The sequence below is a fragment of the Xiphophorus couchianus genome, chromosome 10 (genome assembly GCF_001444195.1).
Source record: "Xiphophorus couchianus chromosome 10, X_couchianus-1.0, whole genome shotgun sequence".
In the NCBI taxonomy this organism is placed as follows: domain Eukaryota; kingdom Metazoa; phylum Chordata; class Actinopteri; order Cyprinodontiformes; family Poeciliidae; genus Xiphophorus; species Xiphophorus couchianus.
This window is the reverse complement of record NC_040237.1, coordinates 5,044,140-5,056,251: the sequence shown is the minus strand read 5'-3', so window position 1 is coordinate 5,056,251 and position 12,112 is coordinate 5,044,140. Positions and strand designations below refer to the sequence as shown.

At 37.6% G+C, this 12,112-nt stretch overlaps 1 protein-coding gene across 1 annotated transcript; it reads left to right on the top strand.

The window, feature by feature from the left end:
- Positions 1-266: 266 nt before the first annotated feature.
- On the top strand, positions 267-5,714 carry arl3b (ADP ribosylation factor like GTPase 3b). Its single transcript, XM_028030217.1, has 6 exons — positions 267-411; positions 2,260-2,403; positions 2,484-2,600; positions 2,704-2,754; positions 3,473-3,658; positions 4,805-5,714. Exons 1-6 carry the CDS (start codon positions 331-333, stop codon positions 4,850-4,852), a joined length of 627 nt encoding a protein of 208 aa, XP_027886018.1. The 5' UTR covers positions 267-330; the 3' UTR covers positions 4,853-5,714.
- Positions 5,715-12,112: the final 6,398 nt, after the last annotated feature.

The window sequence follows — 12,112 nt, the reverse complement described above, 5'->3', positions numbered from 1 at the left end:
GTATCTCATGCTCTCATTATGAGATATCATTATTATGAGAGTCTATCTCATAAATCAAGTGATACAAGTGTTTTTCATCGGTGCTGAAAATGGTCTTCCACAATCTTGCAAAGAAGAATGAGCAAATACAGTAAATACTGCCTTTGGACACATATACTAAAAGACTTAGCTAGAGTTGCAGTGTAACTCAGACAAAGTCGCTTTTCAGATTTCCAATCACGTAAAATCCCAACAAAATACTCCGAAGTGTGACTACAACGTGACAAAATCTGATACAAATCAATTCAGCGTAACTCTACGATATCTAGACATTTTCCCCGAGGACCGTGAATGCAGCACGATCCCAGGAGTACGCACTGTGCGTCTGACGTCACGTTTAGCGGCGTCTCCAGGAGAGAATCCAGCAAGATGGTGAGTTTAATTTATCCCAAAAAAACAGGCAATAACTGTTAAATGTCGCCCTTACTTTTGTGTATATTTATAGTACGTAGGTTTTACTTTTGTCAGGAGCTGATTTATCGGTTCTTGCGGTTTGGATCGTGAGGAGAAAACCCAGTCGGAGCCGTCTTGTTGCTCCTTCAGTTACCAGGGGAGATTAGCTCAGCTCGTTAGCTCGGCGCAGCTCCTGTTTGTGTTCCGTTATCTGTGCATCGCTGCGTGGGAACATCCCGCTCCACAGGTTCAGGAAACTCTCACGGTTAACTGGTGTCGTCATGATCTGATGCGACTGGGGTAGAGTTTATTCAGCTATGAAATAAAAATAAAGTTTTGTTGCAGCTGGCCTGTTGGTGAGGAATCCAGGTGGGTGAAGGGAAGAAGAGTAACAACTCCTCCTGTCCCAAGGCCATAAACGGATTAGTTTAAAAAATAAATAAATAAAACTGGGCCCAGGGCAGAACATTTAAACCAATTCAAAAATACTTTTTTTTTTATCCCAGAGGAAAGTTAATTGTTGTAACTCATATTATCCACGAATCTTAAAAAAGTCTGGATGGTGATGCTGTGGGCTGGAAGGCTCTGGTAGCAGTCAGGCTTGCAACGAATCTGAAGAGGCCTCTGACTTGAGGCTCATTACTGGCATGCTAACAGCTCAATATCTGGATATTCCACGGTAGCATGCCTTGGATGATGCCATTAGTTGTTGGCAAGAACTGTTAATCCACTTCATTTGCTTTTGCCGCTCGTCTTTAAACTTATTTTTAGCTGTAAGGTTAGAAACCCATGATAATCGATGGCAGAGATGCATTCATTCAGCCTCCATTTGTGACTAGGGCTTATAGTTCAGGTATTATTTGAGCTTTAGAAATGTCAATCAGCTGCTCCCAGTTGTAAAAACAATGTATTTGTACCACGGTTACATGTCCAAAAGTAAAACTCCTTTCAGACGCATAGCATCCAAAAATCGAGAGAGTATTTGTTCACAAAACTATCAAATAATAATAATAATAATAAGCTTCAACTCATGAAGGGTTTTTTTCTGGTATATTCGTCTGTCTTATAATTTCAAGGTGAATTAACAAAAATCGTAATAATTATAATTTTAGCTTGTTAGGGGACCATTTTCAGATATCTGTAAGGTGTGGATAATATTATGGAAACATAATATGACAATATGACTTGCAGTAAATAAACAAAATAATTTTGAAGTGTTTCATAGCAAACTTGAACTCCAGATAATGAATAGTCTGTCTATCTACTGGGGAAAAATAAAATAAAATGTAATATTTCCATCTCATCCACAGGGTTTCTATTGGCTAAGTCTCTTTACTCTCAAAAACTTTTCAAGGGGGCATGCTGTGGTGGTGCAGGGGGTTAGCACGCCCCACGTTTGGAGGCCTTAGTCCTCGACGCGGACGTCGCGGGTTCGACTCCCGGTCCCGACGACCTTTGCCGCATGTCTTCCCCCCTCTCCTCACCCTCCTTCCTGTCTGCCTACTGTAGAAAAAAATACGAGTCACTAGCGCTGCAAAAACTCTTCAGAGAAAAAAAAAAAAAACTTTGCAAGTGTCACCAAATATATTACAAGCATATAGTACTTTAATTTAAAGTGATATCTGCCAATTTTTCATCAAAAACATCCATTTTCTTTTTGTTAATTTGCTTGTCTACTCGTGGTAATGCTTTATTTCTGTCATTTTGTTATTTTAAACAAATAATTATGAATTTATGAGTAAATTTGTTGTATGTTCTGTCATTTTCCCTGCTATTATAATCTCTCTATTCCCTTGGAAAAATGAACCTTGCCACTGTTTGCTGCAGGGATTGCTGTCCATCCTTCGTAAGCTAAAAAGCACTCCAGACCAGGAGGTTCGGATACTGCTGCTGGGTCTGGACAACGGGGGGAAGACCACGCTTCTCAAGCAGCTGGCTTCAGAGGACATCAGCCACATCACCCCTACACAGGTAGCGAAGCGCTGAAGACTCCTCCACTCCCTGCTTTCCGTGCGGATTGGCAGCAGCTCTGTGCTTTGTGCTCCCTGCAGGGATTCAACATTAAGAGCGTACAGTCTCAGGGGTTTAAGCTGAACGTTTGGGACATCGGAGGCCAGCGGAAGATCAGGCCGTACTGGAGGAACTACTTTGAAAACACTGATGTGCTGGTAAGGAGAGCCCCCCCCCCACCCCCTCTGGGAGTTTATATTGTAGTCGCTGAATCAAATAAAGATGTTTGAGTTGATGACCGAAATGTTTTCCTCGTTTCAGATTTACGTTATTGACAGTGCTGACAGAAAGAGGTTTGAGGAAACGGGGCAGGTATGTGCAATAAGCAGATGCATTTCTACACTTTTAACATATTGTTGTAAAATTAAATGAAATTCAAATTTTAACAACCAAAAAGTATATTTTCTCTTTTTTTTTTAAACCTTTCTGGTGACACCAAAAATTAGCCACTAATTGGCTCCTGCAATAGCTAATCAAATCATTTGTAATTTTATTGTATTATGCAGGAGATAATAACCTGCTCTTATTTATTTTTGCAATTTGTGTTTAAGTATGCTGCTGTAAAACTTATTTAGGTTTAGTTTGATACCTGGCATTGTCATGAATTGTTTGTGCACTTTCTATTCCTGAGCACTCTGAAATGTTGTTTCTGTCACCCAAGAAAAACAAAACACTTTTTGATAAGATGCTGTTTTCATTTTGGCTGCGCTTGTTTATTTATTGAGAAACACCAAAATAATTGTACAATTATTCCCAATTAAGTGATTTAATCCAATACATTAAGAACATTTCAATAAGAAAACATTGTACTTTGATTCATTTTGATCCCTTTCCTTGAAAGACACATTCATTTGAGCGGATTATGATTTTTTAAATTTATATTACAAAGGAAGTTAGATTAACAGAAGCCTCTAGTGAGCCACACTATAGCCTCTGTTTTTTGTTGTTTTTACTAGGAGACAGATGGATTCCCTCTGTTTTCCTCGCTTCGTCCGTGTGTCTGATGGACAGATGTGTGTGTTTGTTGCAGGAGCTGGCGGAGCTGTTGGACGAGGAGAAGCTGAGCGGCGTTCCTGTGCTGATCTTTGCAAACAAGCAGGACCTGCTGACGGCGGCTCCAGCCTCGGAGATCGCAGAGGGACTCAATCTGCACACCATCCGCGATCGGATGTGGCAGATCCAGTCCTGCTCCGCTCTCACCGGAGAGGGGATTCAGGTGAGCAGGAAGCCCAACCTCTGGCTCGTCACGAACAATAAACAATGTCTGATGAATTAGAACATCACCGGAAAGTTAATTTATGTCAGCAATTCACAGCAATATCAACAAAAAAATGGGCATGTAAATCCCAAATTAAAATTTTTTGAAAGTGAGAATATTAAACAGTAACACTATCTTTTTTTTAAATACAGAGATGTTGGTCTAGTTAGTGAAAGTGATTGTACAGGAGATGCACTCAGCACTTGGTCAGGGCTCCTTTTGCATGAATTACTGGATCAGTGAGATATGGAGGCAATCAGCCTGAGGTGTTGAAATTAAAAAATACTTTATTGATCCTAAGGGGAAGTTAAATGTTGTTGTAACTCATATGAATTCAAATTCTTCAATGAGTTATTGTAAACAGGGATGGATGTTGGCATGAAGGATCTGTTGTAGCAGTCTGTATTACAGCGAATTTGAAGAAGCCTCTGACTGAAGACGCTCTGGTTTCCCAAGACAGTTTCATGCAGAGGATGGTCAGGTCGTAGTTGTTGTACATTGTGTTGGGTTTAAGCATTTAATTTCAACACAATTTGTTTGGATTATTTCATTGTAAGGAAAATTTATTATTTCTAATTTCTCAAAAGGTAACTTATGGATCTGTGTAACTGAAATAAATGTTCAATATTTTATATTTTATGCATTTAATAGCGTTAATAAAATTGGGAGATTTTTTTTGTTAAAGTAGTGTTTTGTTCTCGAATCAATCTGGTGTACAAGGTGTGTGAGAGACATTTTAAAACATAAGATGTTGTTATACTATCACAAGACAATAATAAATTATATTATGTAACCGTCTTTTTTTAGGTCATTTGTGTTGTTTTTATCTCCAAAGTGTGGTATTTGGAAAGTTTGAAAAGTCCTTGAATTTTAAGTGTATGAACCCGGCACCGCACTTTTTTCTTCCACTAAACTTTCCAGTATTATGTTTGCCTACATATTAACACCCAGACTATTTTGCCCCCAAACAGATGTGTATTTCAACAAAAATGTATCACTACGTGTGTGTAACTTTATGACTTTCAATATTCTATTATTTTAGATTCACTTGTATTTCGGAGGCTTCTCTGCGCTCGTCAAACTGTTTCTTCTTCTACTCCTCAGGAGGGCATGAATTGGGTTTGCAAAAGCGTCAACTCCAAGAAGAAATAGCATCTCTTTCACTCCTTCACGACTCAGGATGTGCAGCAGCAGCGTGCGAAACACACACTGACACACACGACACGTCCTGAGCCTCAGTACGGTGGGATTTACCTGTGAATGTACACGCACTACTAATCCGACGTGGACGTTTTCTAACCCCTCCCCCCCCAAAGCATCGCCACATCGCTGATGCGTACGGATCTCCGCGCGTCGTCTGGCTTCCATAAAGAAGAGAGGCGTTAGCCTTCAAAAGGGATCGACCAGCACCACCCATGTGATTCTTACTGTCGTCTATTTGAAGCGTTTCCATTTATCTGCTGCTTCTTGCAGGATCTTCCATCACATCTCCATCTCATTCTTATGTATTCTTGTTTTTTTTTTGTTTGGTTTTGTTTTGTTTTAATCACTCCACGGCAGCTCCCAGCCCATTTCCTGCTACTGCTCTGTTTGAAGTGAGGTATATTTTTGTAACTGTTTTATTTATGGTGATGTAGAACGAGAGAATTGCCTGGACTCTCCCCTTTAAAAATGATACTGTGTTAATATGTACAAAAAGACGAATAAATTAATGTGCAAGGAACACTACATTTTTGGATCAGTTGTATATAAATCGGCCCTTTTTTGTCATGTTGTAGAGTATTCTGCATCCTGCTGTACCGTGTAGTCTATAATGTTTGCATTTCTAACATGGCAGAGATAAATGTACTGTCTGGTTCGGTGCGTTTCTATGTACTCCCTGGGTTAGTGAGGGAATTCACTGTTTTAGCATTTTCTTTTTGTTATTCCTGAATGTAATCTGTCCGGTTTGAAAGAAAATGTACGTGGATGTAAAAGAAAAATTAAAGAGGTTTGAAAAGTTGGCAGAACAAAATGGCTACCTAAGAATTCAACACATTCTCATACAGAAGGCATCTCAATAAATCACAAAATGATCAAGTTAATTTCATTTGTTTGAGGTCAGGGAAACCTCAAATTGATTTTTTTTCCTTCCATAATAATGAACACTTTCAAATAATGCATTTTGTGTTTACATGTGTTGTCCCTGTCTAATATTTAAATTAGTTTGATGTTCTGAAACACACAATTGAATATCCACTGATTATTGGACTGGGCTCCTTTTGCATGAATTACTGCATCAATGCACCGTTGCATGGAAGTAATCAGCCTGCCTGATGGATGGATGGATAATTTATACATAAAAACACACATAGCTCAATAAGGGGACGAAGATTAACTAATTTACTTCCGATTATTGCAAAAACACAAAATCTTGCTAAGTAATTTTGTCTAGGTTCCAGTGCAAATATCTTAATGCACGTGAAATAAGACAAAACTAACTTAGAAATAACTTTTCAGCACAATATGAGCTTATTTTAATTAAATAATTAAAAATTATTTATTTTCTTTTCACATTGCTCTGCCCCTTCAGGACTTCAGGATTGTTTTAAGAATTTTTTTTACAATCAAAATCACAGATTTTGTGTTGGTAATTCATAAATATTTGAGAAGAATTATTAAATAATCGCGCTTGTATAACATTAAATGTGACTCACAGTAGTCGTCATATCATTCATGGAATATAACTTCCTCCTGCAGGAAGCCGTGTAGTAGAAGTGAGAAATACCACCACCTGCAGGTGGGAGTCAATAGCTATGGCGGGCCAGATTTGGCCCACGGGCCTTGACTTTGACTCGTCTTCTGGACATTCAAATTTATTTAGATACAGAAGAAGCACATTTAATCTTTGCGCCTGAAAATACACAGCTGTCCATCAGTGATTTCCTGCTTTGTGTCGGCTGGTCGTGCCTGGAAATAATCAGTAACTCTTGAGTTTCAACGCTCCGTTTCTGAGTCTGAGCTGCGGAATAAAAGCTGCGATCTGAGATCAGATTTGATTTGTTCGGACAGGCAGACAGGTGGTGCAGTATTAAGCTGCCTGTGTGAGAGCCTCACGGCCCAGAGGCTGCACAGGACAAGCTGTACAACTCCATTCTTCACCCGCAGATATCTGGAAACAAACACGGGCCTCGTCCACCTGGAAAGACCGCTGCTTCTCCCGAGACCACCCGCACGCTGCAGGGGCTGCAGGGGTGAAACATCTGCTGGACGACATCACAGTCCTGAACCTCCACCCTATGGAGGAATGTAAGGTCCCATAAAGAGCTAGCATTTGTAGCAGGTTTCAGAAAACTTTTATTTTTATGATTCAGAGATCCTGCACATTTTTATTTCTGTATAAGTTCGAGCTTTCCAGACTAAACTTTCTAGAGTTTTCTGTTATTTTTCTTTTTCTTTTCTTCTTTATTTTTGGTCCTTTGTTGTTATAATGACTATACTTTATTTAACTTTAAAATATACTAGACGGACGTTTAACATGAATTTATGCCAAATATTTTTTACATTGATCGGGATTTAATTATGGAGCCTAAAAAATATACTTGAACGAAAGAAAACAAGAATTCATCAGAGGAATTATGGAGAAAGGAGAAGACAAGGAAGGATAGCAAGAATGGAAAGAAAGGAGGAAAGGAAGGAAGGAAAGGAAATAAGGAAAGACACACAAAGAGAGAAATAACAAAAGCGTTAATAGAATTAAAGGAAGTATAACACAAGGAAGAACAAAGAAGGAAGAATATAAGAAGAGAATAAAATCTGGAAATACAACAATTTTTCCATAATTCTTTTTGTTTCTATCAAGACCTGGAAAATACATTAATATTCAATAAATTAGAACATGCATCCTGATGAGTCCTGCTTGTCTGATTAAAATCAGACAACTGATATTAATAACCTTTAAGCAAGTATTAAACATACTTTCTGTTTTTAAATGGTCTGATGTAATATTGTCAACTTTAATGCTGTAAGTGGAAAATCATCATAATTTAACATAAATTAATTCTTTCAAACATCCATCTCTGTTATTAGTCTATATAATATGTTTCACTTAGTGATAAAGTGACATGGCCTCTACTATTATTTTAATATATTGAATTGTTCTGTACTAAAATCATGTTTGTTACTTTTCCAGACTGAGTGAGTCTGAGTACAAATGTACATGTGTAAATAAGCATATTTAAATAAACATCTGTAATATGTTTTGGAGATTTTCCAGGTACTTCTGTTCCCATCCGGTTTGGGAATACCATGGGACACCCCAGAATGAGCTAGTAAATGTCGCAGAAGACAGGGATGTCTTTACCTGTTATTACTATTAATGCCACAAGTTTTATTGAGTCAAATGGGACCAGATGTTGGGTCACACACCATGACAATGACCTTAGGAGCAGCAAAAAATAAAAACTAAATAACAGAAGTGAGGTGAAATACTATATTTGATCAGCAAAACGTTAACAACAAATTCTACTGTTCTTAAATCCACTTAAATCTATTTATGAATAAACGAGAACATGATTTGTCTTGTCTGAAACATCTGATTTTAAAGCCGTCAGGAGAATGTTTGACTTATGTGGGCTTTTTGCAGAACACAGATATTTTCAGATAATAGAAAGCGGCCCAGTTGAGGACATTTGGAGGTGTTAGATGTCTAACAGAGTGCTCTTGCTGCAGGAACAGTGCACAAAGTGTTTTACTTGGCTTTGCGTTGAATAATACTGAGGCCCTTCGAGGTTTTTGAGCAGCCTCCTCTTCTCGCCTCACAAAGATTGTCATTGTTCAGCCTTCCTCTTCTCTCACACAGACAGAAAGTACGAGTTGTTGTTGTTGCTCCTCGTCGTCTGTGGCTTTCATCCGTCTCACATCATCACTATTATCACCTTTGGACAAAACATAAAGCACTAACAGATTCACATTTAGAAAGGTTTTATAGATTTGATATAACCGGAAGAAATAGCTTTTCAGGTTGGGAGTAGATAGTGTAGCTTACAGTTAGCTTAACATGCTAAGTGGTGAAAGAGTTAGCATGATCTCTCACGAGGGCTACTTAAAAAAACCCCAACTTATTTCACCTAGAAAAACAACAAAGTTATGCTACAGGTCTCCTTTCTAATATTATTCAGTCATTTTTAAGTTACTTTCACGCAATATGTAGTTATTTGAGCTGAATGGATGCTAAGACCAGCTTTTGTGATTAGCTAGTAACGCTAGCCAGTATTCATCAGTGTATCCGTGAATTTGGAATAAAATATAGATGGAAAGATTTACCAATGATATTTTATTCAATAGAGTAACATCCCCAAAACCCAGTATTCACTAACTATGCATCAGAGTGAAGGAGGCTAAATATTAAACACACAACATAGATTTTTTATTTGTATAAGATATGAAAATTGTATCCTTTTTCCTTTTGAGTTGATTTATAAAATAAAATCCCCTTCCACTTTTTTTTTGGCAAGCTTTCTCCTGACAGCTAATATAAAATGCAGCTACAAACAGATCATTCACTGCTGACATGGAGGAAAACTTGTAAATAAAATGTTTTAAATTCCATAGGTTATTTAGAACAAGTCTGTATTTGTCTTGTGAGCTCAGCTCAGGAAACGTTACCTTAGTTTCCGTCTAAAGGCGGCACGTTGGGTTCGTTTGTAGATCAGTCTGTCATATGAAACAGTTTCAAAAGTTTGTTTTTATTTATTGAAAGCGCCATAAAGAACAAACTGGAACGTAATAACTAGATGTCAAAGATTTCTATATATAAAGATATGTTTTGGTGCATAAAGTCAAGCATTTGTTCTTTGCACAGCTGTATTTTTACTGAGATCAAATTACCCACAAGAATGGACTCTGTTGACTTACTGGTTGACATGTGAAGACTGGATGTTTTAAGAGATATCAGATTTGTTTGAATGTATCATTTTTGTTTAACTTCACAATTACGTGTTACTCTTTGTTGGTCTACCATTTAAAATCAAAATAGAATACCCTGAAACTTGTGCAGTGCAATTACCTTCAAACTTTTCTCGATTTAATCACAATTTTTGCCCAATTTGGTTTGACTTTGTAATGTTTTGCACATTACAAAAGAACAAATTAGTCAAGCTGTTACATTTTAATCCTTACCATCCATCAACTCGTCGAAGAAGACTATTTATGGTTTGAAACCAGATAAACTAAAACAAGTCTTACACTAAACTTAGCAAGCTCTTTTTCTCACCATGGAGACAATCAGATGTGAATATTTGTGTCCCTGCAAATGTTAGACTGTTTCTATACTACCAATAACTTCAAATATGGAGAGGAAAATAGCTTACAGTGTGACTAAAAAAGATCTGTTGCCTTTTAAGTTTCTGACCAAACCTTTAACTGAAAGAACAAACACTTCTGTGTGTTTTTTTTTTTTTTTTCAAAGTTGAGTAATTACTTTTCTTTCCCTTTGCTGTGTGAGTAATTTAAAAGACAGCGTGTGTTTGTCACAGATCCATATCTGAGACGTAGGCTTACTGTCTCTCTTGCGGATCAAGCAGCTGTTCAGCAGCTGTGTGCACAAGTGTGAGAAACTGCGTGTGTGTGTGTGTGTGTGTGTTTCAGGAGGTAAAAGAGGGAGTGTTTGTTAGTGTGTGTCAGAAAGAGAGAGAGAAAGACAGAAACGCGGCGCTGTAATTTATGCTGCACCTCCGACCCCTCGGCTCTTTGGCTGCCTGTGTCTCTGCTGAGGTTTGCTGACGTGAGAAAAAAAAAAATCGCAGCACAAGGGAGTTGTGCTTCATCTCAAGAGGGGAAAGAGGTGGGAGGAACACGAAGGTGGAGCGAGATGCAGAATGACTGAAATGTTTGGTTTTACGTGTATGTCAACCGCGATATGTTGTTAGACGGGAAGGAGACATGGCGCTCAGAAACTGACATGTAAATGAATGCCTGCCGAACAAAACCATGAGATGAAAATCCTATTTTTAAGGTTTGAAGCACTGGAGGATCGCTTAGCTTTCAGTTGAAACAATACGTTTGGTTTTTGCCATATAAGACTTTTTGAAGTTGTTTTTCAATTAACTTGGCAACCAAATTATTTCACCTCCTGCCTTGCTGGTACTGCAAAAAGTATTTTTTGTCTGTTTTCTGGAGCAATTATCTTTAAAAAAAAAAAGACAAACTAACTTAAAGGTACATTTTAAAACATATAAGAACATGTTTTAAGTCCACAATTTATTTAATATTGATGAAAAAGTACTATTTATAAATGAAACAATCAGAAGCCATTATATTTGTCTTATTTCAAGTGTACTAAGACATTTGCACTAAAAACTGGACCAAAACTATTTGGTAAGATTTTGTGCTTTTGCAGCTAACTAAACAACATTAGCATAGCGTTAATTAAACACATGGTGGCCCTGTTAATGGTGCTGATTGGACAGCAGATGGTGCTGGAAAGTGCACAGATTTTGTGCACTTCTACTTTCCACAGGCTCTGAGTAACAAAGTGGTTTTTTAACTGGTATAAAAATGGTGGGAAGACGGACAATGCGCGGACGCTAAATGGGGATATTTGACCACAAGGATCTTCTTCCTGCAGTGATGCAGATCCTTTCTTTTTTTTAATAAAGGATCTTAATAAGATTAGATCCTTTATTAAACAATCAAAGCAGAAAAACATATAAAATAGGCGATTTATGTCACTTTTAGGTACAATGTGACTGTAGTAAAATCAACTTGTGTCAAATATAAAACATCTAAAGCCATATCTAAAATCACCAATTGGTGATTGAGTAGAATAATCACCAATAAAATCATATTGTGACTTTATTTTTGTAATATTATGACTTTATTCTAATTATTTTGACTTTATTCTCATACGACTATATTCTTGTAATTTTATTATTTAACTTTTTTCTTGGCGTGAAACTAATACTCTGTCGTATTTGTCGTATAAACAAGAGAGGTCAGGAAATATTAACCTAAAACTTGAACTGCGATGTAAATAAATGCATGCCTTACCAAAACTGAGGATTCTTAATCCTTGAGGATCATTTAGAAAGCTTCAGCTGCATCTGAGAAGTTAATTTTTCTTCAAGACTTGCTTTTTAACCATCAACTTGGCAAATAATAATAATAATAAAAACAATCACAAGAGGTTTTAAAATACTTGTTTTGAAATGGAGTCATAATATCTGAGACCCTCCTCCACACAAGTGGATCATCCCTGCTGTGTGAATGGGATTGAGGCTCAAAGTGCTGGGTAGGGGAAAGCAGTAATGCAATGGCTTAATCAGGCTGAAGGGAACACACACACACACACACACACACACACACACACACACACACACACACACACACTCTGAGTGAGTAGTCATCTCAAGACTTTCCATCCTGTTCTGTCTC

Coding starts and splice junctions, on each gene's coding strand:
- arl3b (XM_028030217.1), top strand. CDS start 331: ATGCAGCACGATCCCAGGAGTACGCACTGTGCGTCTGACGTCACGTTT. Junction 412..2,259: donor GGAGAGAATCCAGCAAGATG/GTGAGTTTAATT, acceptor TGTTTGCTGCAG/GGATTGCTGTCCATCCTTCG. Junction 2,755..3,472: donor GGTTTGAGGAAACGGGGCAG/GTATGTGCAATA, acceptor TGTTTGTTGCAG/GAGCTGGCGGAGCTGTTGGA.